Source organism: Hippocampus bargibanti, linkage group LG15 (assembly GCF_051943395.1).
Source record: "Hippocampus bargibanti isolate YZ-2025 linkage group LG15, ASM5194339v1, whole genome shotgun sequence".
Classification (NCBI taxonomy): domain Eukaryota; kingdom Metazoa; phylum Chordata; class Actinopteri; order Syngnathiformes; family Syngnathidae; genus Hippocampus; species Hippocampus bargibanti.
The window spans coordinates 9,886,286-9,900,397 of NC_142748.1; the positions used below are offsets into that span (position 1 = coordinate 9,886,286).

The window sequence follows — 14,112 nt, forward strand, 5'->3', positions numbered from 1 at the left end:
GTCGTTTGAATACTTTGAAAATTCAGACCCAGAAGTCACAATCAATTCACAATTGATTATGACGAGTAGTCCCACCTCCCAAAACAAATAAATAAATACAAATTGTAATCTCAATCAAATACACGCAAGGTCATCTAAATTAACATCAGTATTTTCATGCGATGCAAAATATGAACTATTTCCTTAATTATTCCTGATGAACAAAGCGTCATCACCGGCGAGAGAGAATGACGCTGCTATTCGCGCGACATCATCCTCAGCATCATCAGCATCCTCAGCATCCTCAGCATCCTCAGCATCATCAGCATCATCAGCATCCTCCTCCTCCTTCTCCTCTTCCTCATCCTCATCATCCATCGCCCCGCCGCACACAAGCGGCTAGCGGCGGCGTGCTAGTGCTTAGCTCTCCCGCTTCCTTCCATTCTGCTGCTCCGGAGAGCAAAGAGGACGAGAAGGAGGAGGAGGAGCGGCGTCTTTTCTTACGACAATGTGCCCGCTCGCCGCAAGCATAGTCCCCATGGCGGAACGGTCCTGCACGGCAGCACAACGTAAGTTGAAATTTGCTTTTTTTTTTTTTGCACCTCTACGTCGCTCGTGGACGCGCAGCCATGTTGGCGTGAGTTTGCAACACACATAGCGTCATGTCACGGCACAAGACGTTCCAATCAGTGTTTTTTTCTGGGCTTTTTTTGCGCATGTCATTCGCGGAGTGATGTCGGGAAGCGATGCTGCAAAAGTAGCCCACGTTTAGCACACAAGTAGTTCCAGTGAAAGGAGATCCAAATATTTTGAGTATCCCCAAAATCGAACGTGACAAAGTTGATGACAAATGTGAACTTTGCAAGCACAAAAGGAGCAGAAAGAGACGCTTTGGGAGGCATCCGAGCAGATGATAGAAAATCCCTCGCGATTGTAGTGCTCGAACACGTCCTCTTGTGGTCAATATTATTATAACGCTAATGAGAATTGAATAGATTTGTCACTGGGATCAAATAATAATAAGACATTTGATTTATAAGCGCCTTTCAAAACTCTCAAGGTTACTTTACAATCACGGGATAGTTTTTCTCTATGGGTGAGCAGCGGCAACCACACGCGCCAGCGTTCACTCAACCCCGAAGTAATTCAAATCGATAGAAAGCTAGCTCGCCAATCGATAGCCAACAGATACCAAGCTAGATAGCCAGCGAGCTAGATACCTAATATCTATCTAGCTAGCTAGCTAGCCAGATCGCTAATAGATCGCAAATAGCGAGCAAATGATAATAATAGTAACACCATAACCATTCTCCTGTGGGCAAAAAAAATAGACCGTAAACAAAACATAGCGGGTACTTAATAAAAAACGGATTCATGGGGTATTTTATTTTTTTAACTCATTCACCGCCAGACGTGCAAAAATGCGTGTGTTAGTGACACTACTAATAGTCGTTTCAAAAGCGCTCGTACACTAAAATATCAAGCACAAAATAAATATATTTTCAAGTCAAGCCATCTTTCCAAAAGTCGCCAAGTTATTCTTCATTGGCAAAAGCGTGAATAAAACTGCCGCTAAGCATGTGGCACTGTACTAACTAGCTAGCTGGCTAGCTTCCTAATTGACCGAGTGCCTTTTTCAGCGGCTTACACACCTTGTCGCTACAAAGGGGCGGAGCTTGGAAAGCATTTATCTCACTCTGCTGCATCAACACGTGTACTCTACACACGCGGAAACGCGCGAGCGGAGGAAGTAAACCTCCTATTATTTCATTTTCCTCGATATAGTTGAGCCCTCTCTCTGTGTGTTCCCTTTTGCCCGCCTACCACTCGGCTAACATAGTACAACGTGTGAGGAAGTACAAGAAAGAGCTTTACGTAAGACGCTGTGAGAGAACAAGATGAGAGATCAACCAAACAAAACAAAACCAACAAATGTTGCTATGAGAGGGCGTCATCGAGGATATGCAAGTTAAACGCTGTCATACGCGCAATGGTATGTTGTCATAGATGCAAAGAAAAAAAAGATGGCCGTAATTAGCCTCACACACTCCATAAATAATCTCCCGTAGACCAGCTAAAGGCCCCCAAAGGGCCATTTGCTATCACTTTCAAACCCTTGCACATTTCCTCCATTGTTTCTCTTTCGCTAACGTTAGCCGTGTCGTTGAGCCTCGATAAACGCGTACGCGACATCCAGCCAGACAGCGGCCGTCTGGCAGCTTGTGTTTTGCCAAGAAAAACTGCTGACGCCAGCGTCTCTCAGCTGCTCCTTTGCCAAAAGCGAGTCTTTGATGATTTGTGGAAAACAACACCTCCGCCGTCACCAACTTTGGGTGGGAAGACGCCTTATTTAGTGCGCCAGCTTGCGGGGAGTTGATCTATTTGGTGTCTATTAGCTATCTGGCTGGCTAGTTAGCTAGCTATCTATTAGGTATCTAGCTGGCTGGCTATCTAGCTAGATATCTGTTGGCTATCGCTTGGCTAGCTAGCTAGCCAAGCTTCTATCTTTTTGAGTTACTTTTTGAGTGAACGCTCGCGCTTGTGGCTGCCGCTGCTCACCCACAGAAAAACATATCCTGTGACTGTAAAGTGACCTTGAGAGTTTTGAAAGGCGCTTATAAATGAAATGTATTGTTATTATGATTATTATTATTTGATGTCAGGGACTCGTTAGCGTGGCTTCCTCGTTCGCCAAAAGACGAAAATGGATTTGTGGCGTCAATTTGAGCATGATTGTTTCGCGAGCGTTCCATTTTCGTGCTAAATCTTCGCCCATCTCACCGATTTCCTCTCCCCTCGTTTGCCTCCCGAGTTCCCAGCGTCGCCGCTGACACCTTTGGTGAGTTACGACCGAGCGGAGGTGCTCGGGCGCGCCAGCCGTTACCGGGCGGCGCAACCTCCCGTCACCATGGCGACCTGGAAAGAGGACAAAGTAGGCACCCGAGCGGGCGGGAGAAAGGAGGGAGGCGAGATAAAGAGAAAAAAAAAAGCCGGAGGAGGCGAAGACATCACTCACGCGGCAAAGAACCTTCCGAAGGCCGAACGAGACGTTCCTTTAGAAGTCGGGAAGTGGACGTTAGACTCAGTGATGGAAAAATAATAAATAACGTGGAATTGGTCACTTCTAAATTGCCGTGCTGTTGTGTGGTTGATTTTCGCAGCCTACCCTAAATTACTGCACGACAAGATAAAACGTCAATGCTCAGCAGGGGTTCACTCAGTTTTTTTTCGTTTTTTTTTGTATCGAGGAAGAAAAAAAAGCAGGTTACCCACTTGCCGGTTGGCTTGCATTCCCGACGGAGTGCCTAAAAATACCCACTCGGGCTTCCCAGTTGGTCCCAGCAATGTAGTCTTACACTGTGAAATGAAAAAAAATAAGGTAGAGGATATGAAAAAAAAATCAAAAAGCAGCTTATACGGTCTAATATCTGGTATAAAATTAGGATAGGAATCCTAAAGGGATTACGCCATCCACTGCCTGGAGTAAAATCAAGTAAGTAGACATTCCCCTCCAATCAAAAACGGTGCTGGGTGTACACGACGCACAACAACTCAAAGTGACAAAAGAAAACACAAAAACAACAAAACGAGCACGGCTTGTGAGAGCACTTGCTGCCTATTTGGACGCCATCTTGGACTTTTTGCAAATGACAAATGAAATGCAACCTACAAAGATGGCAGCATCAGATTTTTGCAATGAAATTCATGGTACAGAATGTGCTCACATCTGGAATCAAGTTCCGAACACGCCGTGTGTGTGTGCAGCAGAGTGAGAACCAAAAGGGCGTCCTTGGACAAGGACTCGGAGTCATCACAAAAGCGCACGTGCAACCACGGGGCACACGCGGTCAATTTGTCTTCTTTGCGGGACGACGTGCGGCTTCCTTCAAGCGAACGTCAGTCGTGTACACGCGTGAGGACTGCAGCTGCTTCACCTCCATACTTAATGCATGAAGTACATACAGGAAGTGGATGTGTGGGCGGCTGCTTATGTGTGAATATATGCGGGTACGTGTAAAAAAAAAAGCAGTTATGTGTACACGTGTTCATTTGGGCGTATGTGTGCGTTACAGGTGCGTGTAAAGTTTGGGCTAGGATAAGTGTGGACATGCGCAATTGTGTCGGGTGTGATGTCGGTGTCAGATGGAAAATACAAGAGGGCAGTCAGCGTGTTATATATTTTTTGTCCTGTTGGGACCTTTTTTGCTTAATACGTTAACTTTACCGGCATGAGAGGGTTTTTTTGTTCATTTTAAATGTGTTTTTGTTGTTGTTATTGTTATTTTTAGTCTGCATTCCTATACATTTGTATGGACGTCAAATTGATGTCAAAACGGTGCGGAAAAGCGCCACCAAAATCGAACGGATGGCCTTGGTTCCATTTGCGTACCCGCCGGCTGATTGGCGGATTCACTTAATGAGGTCAGAGTGGCGCTGCGTATGGATCCGCTGGATTGGATTAGTGCATCGATACTGCGGCCTGCGTGTTAAACACATATACACACACATGCACCCACACATTTGGGAAACTATTTTGTTTGTAGAGGTGGGCTAGGCGATAAATAAGAGCTAGTGAGTAATATAATGTGTAAAGATGTTTAACTTGACCGCATGTGCGTCGAAATGTTTGCTGCATCTCCCGAAGTAACAAATGAATGAATCTTCACCCATTGCGCCAGTGTGCCACATCCAACATGGCAGCGATTTTGACATACGATTCAGCGCTCAAGGACGTAAAGATCATATCAACGGATTTCGCAACATCTGCCGCCGTGTGTTCACCGCCAGGCAGGCCTGAAGGGGTGTGTTGGTGCAAGGTAGGGGGTAGGTTGGGGTGGGGGGGGGCGCAGATGGTCTGATGCTGCACCGGCGTGGAGGAAGCAGCAGATGAAAATAGCTGTGGGGGCGGCGGCTGACTCACGGCGCTAAGTGGCTAGAAAGGCGGCAAGTCGATGGCAGCGTGTGACCGGGCAGCTGACTCAGTCACCCTCAGTGATGACATCACAGGTGCTTCCAGCCAATCAAACAAATGCATTGTATTAAAGTTAAATACAACAAATATAAGTCCAGTTTGCGGAATCAATTGAGTGATTCTATAATTTACCACCAGAGGGTCCTTCTAACGCACTATGAAAATATAATGCGCATAATTCTTGACAATTTTGGGTGGCATCAGTTACATTTTTTCTGCAGGGCTAACCGCATCTTTTGCGCAAATATTTGGGGATCGGGGTATATAACAAGACGGTCAAGAGTTTTTTCGAGCCTGTCCTGACAAATTCAGTCCCCTCAGATGTGCTCGCGTCTCCTTTCAAAGCAAATTGGTTCATATTTAATGAGTGCGTACGTGTTTGTGTGTGTTTTTGTGAGATCAGGTTGAGGCCATGCAGTCTCTGTTCGGCGGCGGCGAACTGGGCCTGCTGGGCGGGGCCGGCGAGGGCGGCGGCGGGGGCTTGAAGGAGGACGTCTGCGGAGGAATGGGATGGCGCTCGCCGCCCCTCCCCGTCGCTGACGTCTACTCGCCGTCGCACTTGACCTTGATCGCCGCCTACCACGACATCAAGAGCCGGCTGGGCAGCCTGGAGCGCGAGAACAGCAGCATCAAGAGGAAGCTCAAGCTCTATGAGATCAAGGTGAAGGCGACGTTTGGCGTTTGCTTCCGGGGTGCAAGTTTCTTTATTTCGATTGGCGGTTCCTTTTTTTCACAACTTTCGCTTTCCTGATTTGTTTCCAATGGAATCGAATTGAAAAATGGCAATTTCAGCACCACGGACAGAGCAATTGCTCGGCAAGGCCTGCACTATCACTATCACGGCCCCTGTCAACCCCCCTTCTGCTCCCCTCAAAATCGTTTTACTGCGATCAGCCACATTCGTGTCGGAGGTTGCCATAGCGACGGCGTCTCAATTGATCACCGCGTGCACTTAGTCATCGTCAACGTGGCCTAAGATGCCCTCAGAAATGAAAATGGCCTTCCTGAACAAGAGCAGATGTTTTTGTTCATTTGCTGCCAACAAGAACTACAAGTGACCGACTACCTATCCAGGGGGGACTCCGCCTCTGGCTCAAATTTAATCGGCTCTACGGAAGCGCTGTCGGAAGCAAACGAGTAGATTGACATGACATTTTCCTTCAAATAAAACCCAAATAATTAATAATAATCCAGCTACAGGGACTAAGAGGATTTAAAAAAAATATTATTTACTCACTTGACCAGAGCACCGTACATAATCCTGTTAGCTTGTGTGCTTAAAGACTACAGAGAGAGTCGTTTTTTTTTACAAGGGGGGGGGGGCGCCTAAAGTAAAAAAATAAATAAATGGGGGCCTGGGAGGGATGGGGGGGGTACATCTTTCATGCTCAAGTTACTCTCTTGTACTTCCTTTTTTTCGTAGTGGAGCTTTCTGGTAGTGTTTGGTCTCGAGGGGCCCTCAGTGCCTTTCGCTGTTTCACTGAGCAGTTTGGCTAAATGGAAAAAAGTACTTAAAGCCCGTCCTCACGCGGGAAAGCGAAAACGGGGGGAGGGAGTGGAGGGGGGAGGTATAAATAAAGAAAGAAATAAAAAGCCCCAAAGCTGATGGAAGGCATTCTAAATGCAAATGTACTCGTTTATGTTGCTTACATAACATGTTCGTCATGTCGCGACTTGCAGAATATTGAGTTTTAGGACGACATAAACATTCAATACAGTGTTAGAAACATTTCCCTTCAAAACAAAAGAAGTAATTTTATTTTTTTAAATAATATTTATAGGTATCATAAAAAAGTCAAAACAATTGTTTTTATTTTTTTACTTCAAAAATGCTTTATTCACGCTATTTAAGCATCAAAATCCCCCGCCGTGTACGTTTCCAGTTCCCGATGATCAGCGAGTTCGGCGAGGACGTCAATTCCTACTGCTCCTTTGAGAGCAAAGAGACGGCGCTGCTGCACTCGGAAAACGACAACCTGCAGCAGAGGCTCAACATCGTGACGCACGAGGTGGACATTTTCTTCCCATCGCACCCAAAAAATACACGTGTGACTGTGTTAACTCATTCACTGTCAGATGATGTGCAAAAAATGTGTCCACTCCAGTGCCAGGGTTTTTGTCATTGTCACTCGAATTCCAGGACCCACAGAATATTGAGTTTTAAGACAAAATAAACACTCTATACAGCGTTAGAATCCGTAGACTATCTGCTTTCATCAGAAAAAAAGAGGTAATTCCTAAGTTATATGGGTCTGGAGTTACATGAGCTTGAAATTGGGGCAGATGTACAAAATACAATACATTCATAATGGTTTATATAACGCTTTAGCTGAAGCTGGAACTAAGCGCTAATATAAACAAATGCTGCCCCTCGTGGAAGAGAAAAACTTTGCCAGAGGTCTGACCAACACTTTATCGACACCCATGCATGAAAAAAAACCTGAACAACGTCATATTTTCAATTCCCGAATAAATTGGGTCGGAGTGAGCATTTGTTTTTTGTTATTTTTTTGTAAGTAGAAGAGTAAAATGGGGCTTCCGTCTTCTAATGAGAGCGCATTACAAACAAGGCAAAGCGTCCTGGGACGCGTTAAATGTTGAATCCGATCAAGCTATCGCCGCCATCGCGTGTCCTAAAAGGACCTCCTCCTCTTACGCAACATCTCCCCCGTTGCATTCCCGGCCTCTTTTCCCCCCAAAACATACAGGAGTAGTCGCACAAAGTGGAGTAAAAGTCTTCCACGTCTTTTACTCTCTCAGCTGCAGAAAAGGAAGGAGCGCGAGGAGCAGCTGGAGGACGTGATCCAAGCCTACGAGAAGATCCACATGGAGAAGGGAAACCTCCAAAGGGACCTGGACAAGATGGTCTGCTCGTCCGAGGTTTGCATGTGGGACCCCGCCCCCGTTGACCTTGTGACCCCATGTGCGCTTCCAGACGGGCCTGGCGGAGAAGCACGTGGAGCGCATCCTGGGCCTGGAGGCGGCGCTACGGCAACGGGATAATTCCCTGCACAAGCTCAACGCGCAGCTGCACAGCAAGGACACGCAGTACCTGCAACTGCACGCGGCGCCCGACGCGCGCAGTGAGTACGTACGGGGGGCGTGTCCCGAGCCACTTCCCGTACCCGCGCCTCCGCGCTTTCACCAAACGCCGCCGTGTCGCTCATTTCGGGCTTCCCCGTTTCCCCCTCCAGCGCCGGATTGTCCCGCCGCGACGCTGCAGAGCTCGCGTAGCCTGGACGCCTTGTCCGACCTGAAAGTCCAGCGGCTGGAGGCGGAGCTGGAGGGGGCGCGGCGTGAGGCCCAAGGGGCGTGTCGACGGGAGGAGGAGCTAAAGGCGCACTGCGAACGCCTCAAGGAGGACGTCCGGCAGCTCCAGGGGGGCCAGCGGGACAGGGTGAGTGGGGGCGACTGACTCCGTTGTTTATTTCTATCCAAAACACTAGGTGGCGACAAAGCGCTTTTTGTCAATTAGACATAGCTAGACGCTAACTGAATGAAGCCCCTCCCCCTCAATTCAACGCAGGTGCTTGAAGGGTGTTTCCTGTATGTTTTTGCTTCGCAATAACCCCAAAATAAATACATAAAGTACAAAAATTGCTTCGGCACTTATTTCCATCTGCTTAACGCTGATTTAACCCCCCCACCCCCATCTGATTTTGGCAGGAGATGTCGTCGCCCTGCAAGCAATGTGACGTGGAGTGGATCAAGAAGGTGGGAGATGAGCAGTAAGTGAAGGAGGGCTGGGTAGTGGGATAACGTCAAATGTAAAGCACTGCTACATTGTTAGCTGCTTTAGCTTTGTTGGGATGCATATATTGCCCCCCCCCTCCCATGTGTTGCCCCCTACAAAAAAATGTTCAACGACTGACTGGAGATAAGAAAACGCAGCTGAAAACAAAAATGAAAGAGATCTGAAAAATAAACCGCAGTCATTTGAGGCGTATGTGGGGCAGGGGGTGAGTCTTTCCTTCCAGTCCGCTGCCATTTCTTGGTTTTACTCACAGCTTTCACATCCTCCCACTGACCCCAGCCCACCCCACCCCCCACAATCACTTCTTGTAATTTGGAGGATTTAGTGTAAACGGCACATCTCGAGGAAAGACCGTTTGTCCAACTTATTAATATAATACAAATATTTTTCATTTAGTGCATCTTGTCCCCAGATTTTTGTTCCTTCACTGAATTTTCTTCAGGTGATATTATATATTATATTATATGATATTAGTAATACATGTATTTTATTGATTTATTTATTTATGTATTTATTGCTTTATTTATCTACGTATGTGTTTATTTATTTATTTATGTGGTTATCTATGTATGTATTTATGTCTTCGGAGCCTGGTTCTTCTTTTCCAGGGTCAACCTGGCGCTGGCCTACACGGAGCTGACGGAGGAGCTTAGCCGCCTGCGAGCGCTGAGCTCCAAGCAGACGGAGATCCTGAGGAAAGCCTCGCAAGAGCAGCACAGTCCGGGTGAGCAAAGGGGGCACCGCGGCCATTTTGGCACCCTTCTCCGTGACGTGACGGGCGCCCACCGTGTGCTCGCAGTCCAGCTGCACTCGCCCATCCAGCACCAGCGCCACTCGCCCATCTCTCAGCGCCACTCGCCGGTGGCGCCGCAGCCGCCCGCCCACCACTCGCCCATCCAGCAGCGGCGCTCGCCCGTTCCGCAACGCCTCTCGCCCGACGCGCACCGCCGCTCGCCCCTGCTGGACGTGGGCGAGGTGGGCCCGGCCTCCTACTCCTGCCGCCCCCCCAGCCAGCACCTGCGCGCTAGCTTCCAGGGCCGTCGCAGCTATTCGGAAGCGAGCGACCCATCGGCGTACCACTGCCCGCCGCGCTTCTCCCTGGACCCCGTGTCCACGTTGCCTAAGCCCCGCCCCTTCGCCGAGGGCTACTCCAAACAGACGTCGCAGCACAGGGGGGCGTCGTCGCCCCACCAGGGAGACGACGGCGCCATGCGCCACCCCAGGGAGGTGCCCTTCCCGCTACGTTTTGAACCCCCGCCGCCGCCCTCGGCCCAAGCCCCGCCGCCGCCGCCCCCGCAGTCCTCCGAAGACGAGGAGGAGTGGACCTGCCCGCATCCCATCAGCCCGCCTAGGACGCTAGGAGCACTCTCGCCCGCCGTGCCCGTTTGCGCCATGAGGGGTCCGGCGTCCTGCTCCGCTTTCCCCGCCCACCAACGCCCCAACGCCCTGGGGTGCCACCCCCAACCCGGCTACGTCACGGCTGAGCACGCCCAGTCGTGGCCTTCCATCAATGTGAGTGTTGACCCGTTCCGTATTTGCATAACGGTCGTGCTAGCATGTTAACAACTCTCGCTAATAACAAATTTGTTAATTTATGAGATTTTTAAAAATTTGAGCAAGACAGACAGAGCGTGAGTCACTATCGACTAGTCGGGTCTCGATTCGTGGCGGTGACTCATACATACGAGGTGCGTCGAGGCATCCGCCGCGACCGCAGCGGCGTCTAACCGGCCACCTGTGTCGCCCGACAGCTCTGGATGGAGACGGAGGAGAGCGACGTGCGGAGCTGCCCGCTGTGCCAGCTGATGTTCCCTGTCGGTTACCCTGACGACGCACTCATCAAGCACATCGACTCCCACCTGGAGAACAGCAAGATCTGATCGCCATGGCGACCGGACCGGACGACCAACGTCAGAGTCTTATTGTTGTTATTGATCATTCTTTTTTTTTTTTCGAACAACCTAGTGCGTATGCCATTTTTTTTCCCCGGAAATTCTTATGGGCAATTTGGGCAAATTTCCAAAAATGCAATTTTTTAATGGTAATTTGACGGAAAATTTGCATTATTTTCCACGTCTTGACCAATCACGGCATTCCAGTGACTCAGCATGTTGGTGTCACCTCCACCATCCAAGCTTTAACAACGATGCGTTCACAGCATGAAACATTTGTACTCACGTTACACCTTTTACGCTTGCGATCTGTTGAAAAAAAATATAAATATATATATCTATATATGTATATTAGCACTTTATGATCATTTTTAGTCCCTGCTGTGTGTGTGTCTCACCATCTTGATATAAATTGTGATATTATTCATTTTGTAAATCGGTCAAAGCAAAAAAAAAAAAATCTATTTGTATTTTTGCAGCACGTTTGAGACAGGTGTACTGTGTCGTAAAATAGAAATGAGGTGCACTGGAAGTCTTCCCCCCCCAAAAAAAAAAAATAATGATAATAAAAGTAACAAACAAAACCCCCAAACACAATGGACAAAAATAGTGGGTCTATTATCCAGAAATGGCAAACTAGTTAATTTTTAATAGAGAAAAAAAATGAGATGTATGCAAAATATAATAATAATAATAATAATAATAATAATAATAATAATAATAATAATAAATTTAATTTAAAAGCACCTTTCAAAACTCTAAAGGTCACTTTAAACATATTAGCTGGAATGCTATCTAGTTAGCTATTTGGCTAACTATCTATTAGCAATGTATTAGCTAGCTAGCTTTATATCCATTTGAGTTATTCCGAGTTGAGTGAACGCTGGCGTGTTTTATGTCTTTATTTTTCTTAAACTGCCTTTGTTATGCTATTTGCTATCTATTTGCTTTCTATTTGCTATCTAATAGCTAACTGACTAGCTGGCTGGCTATCTAGCTGGCTATCTAGTTAGATATTTGGTTAACTATCGATTAGCTATGTATTAGCTAGCTAGCTTTCTATCTATTTCAGTTACTTCCGGGTTGAGTGAACGCTGGCGCGTGTGACCTGCGGAAAAACTTATCCTGTGACTGTAAAGTGACCTTGAGAGTTTTGAAAGGTATTATTATTATTATTATGATTTACAGTCACAGGATCAGTTTTTCTGTGGGCGAGCAGCGACAGCCACATGCGCCAATATGTAACTTTGTGTATTTTAAAATCCTCCTGGAGGTTTCACAATACTTTTGTCAATTTCGTGTTACCCACATAATATGATGTCGGCCCCATCGCCCGTTTTAACATTATACAGCAAAAAAAAAAAAAAAAAAAAAAAAAAATAATAATAATAATAATAATAATAATAATAATTAAAAACGCAAATAGTTTTGAGGAGAATTGATCTTGATCTGCTGGTGAACGTTAAAGAAAACTGATGTCAGCTCATCTGAGGTTTTATCGCTCACACAATCACTTCCGGCTGATTAGAATTTCCATTTATTTATATCATAACACCATGCCAAAATAAATACATTGAAAAAAGATTTTGGAGATTAAATAACATTTCCTGTCGAGAAGATCCAACATTTTATCAAGGGCTACTTTTACTACCATCCACGTCGCGGGATGATGACATCACGGCAAATTTGAACAGTTGAATGGCCATCACTAGATTTTCAACCTGATTGAAAAAAAATAATGCACACTTTTTTTCTTTCTTTTCTTCTCATCTAAACAAATAAAAATATATATACGTTGACTCAGGTGAACTTAAAAAGAAACCCAAGCAGATCAAGCCCCCCCCACCCACCTCCCAACAACCCACTCAGGAGAACAAAAATGTCTTTTACTAGATTGTGAGGTTCTTTGGCAAAAAAATGTTGCCAACGGAGACGGAATGAGAAATTTCAATGTCACTTTTTTGTTGTTGTTTTTTTGTTGTAAATAGTCCGACCAATAAAGTTGCACTGAAACTCGCCCTGTGTGTTCGATTTCAATTAAGAAAATGTCACAGGTTTCCATTTGATATTGACCACCATTATGGCATTGTGCTATTAACCTCAAGGAAGAGGAAACAGTGATGAAATTCACCGCTCAACCGGGCCACAAAACCACACTAATCTGCAAGCATTGAATTGTTACATCATCTGAATGTCTGAATTGATTCCAAGTCGATAATTTGTTTGTTGTTTATTTAAATTGCGATAAAAAATGGAGTCTTCGGGCTTTCCTATAACTGTCATGCGGTCGAGCAGAAAGCTTAACTTTTGCTGTCTTTCTTTGTGCCTGAAAAAAACAACCCAAAAAACGATGCGGTCGCCGCGTGATCATTTACTATCAATCCATTCGATCAAAAAGCTTCCTGGGCGGCATGTCAAAAGTGATCCTCCGCCCACTAGGTGGCCACATAAACCACATCAACCGCACTGTCGACACCTATCACATCACTAACACGCTGCTTCACTGCAAGCGCCTGTTACAATAACAATAATAATAAAAATAACATTTCACTGACAACAGTGAGGTTAAAATCTTCGCAAAATAAAATAGATGCTTGGAAAAGGGGAGTAAAAAAAGTTATTTTTATCAAACAGCAAAACCCTTCACTGAATTGCCATGGTGGTGTGAGATTTAATTTGGATGGTGCTTACAACAAACTTCTTAGATCGTTACCACGTAGGCTTAGTCATGCTGATGAGGTGATACCAGAGCGAATCACATGGAAGGAATATTTTTGTTATTCCAGAGAATTTTCATGTATTTTTACTCTTACTTAAACCAAGCCACCTTTACACAAGAAGGCCCGAGATTCAAACTAGCAACCTCAGAGCGGAGAAGCAAACGCGATCACCGATCCAACGTTTTTAAATGGCCGTCAGCAGAAGTGAACGGAGCGTGACATTTTCCGCCGGTGCATTGCCCGATAACGTGCCCGTTAGATCAAGCTGGCGCAAAGCCCCGATCGAAGGCCCAGCGAGGGGAGGCCACGTCAGGCAAACACGCAACGCAAACAAAAACGGGAATACAGTAGCGCGGAATCCCCATACGACGGCGTTTGCACATCGTGATGGTCTAAGTGGTGAGGGTGGGCGCCGGTTGGCGGGCTAGCGGAACGCGGCTATGCTAATCTCGGATGCTGAACTGTATTTGAACCGCTGACCTACGTAAGGAACCTGTATTGATGACTGGCAACGCTCGCTCGCTTGCTGCAGGCCTCAGGGGGTGGGTAATAGGAGGAGGGGGAGGGGGGTTCATGTCACTCCCAGTTTCTGTAATGTTAGCTTTACGCTAACAAAAGAATGCAAAATTCTGTGAGCGTCGTATTAGCTTAACTCATTCACTGCCATTCATGAATTGATTCGGGAATTGAAAATATGACGTAAAGCGCCTTTACTGAATCGGTTCGGGTTTTTTGTTCATGCTTGGGTGCAGATAAAGCACTGGCCAGACCTCTGGTGATGTTTTCCCCCCTCCA

General features: G+C 46.5%; 1 protein-coding gene across 2 annotated transcripts; it reads left to right on the forward strand.

The window, feature by feature from the left end:
* The first annotated feature begins 301 nt into the window (after nt 1-301).
* On the forward strand, nt 302-12,593 carry tbkbp1 (TBK1 binding protein 1). Of its 2 annotated transcripts, XM_089016113.1 has the most exons (10): nt 302-548; nt 5,355-5,612; nt 6,835-6,960; nt 7,712-7,816; nt 7,887-8,034; nt 8,146-8,348; nt 8,618-8,679; nt 9,314-9,429; nt 9,505-10,217; nt 10,457-12,593. In XM_089016113.1, the coding sequence occupies exons 2-10, from the start codon at nt 5,364-5,366 to the stop codon at nt 10,583-10,585; spliced, it is 1,851 nt and encodes a 616-aa protein (XP_088872239.1). In that variant the 5' UTR covers nt 302-548; nt 5,355-5,363; the 3' UTR covers nt 10,586-12,593. The 2 variants fall into 2 exon arrangements, with proteins under 2 accessions (XP_088872239.1, XP_088872238.1); XM_089016112.1 differs by having other exon boundaries at nt 9,314-10,217.
* The last annotated feature ends 1,519 nt before the right edge of the window (nt 12,594-14,112 follow it).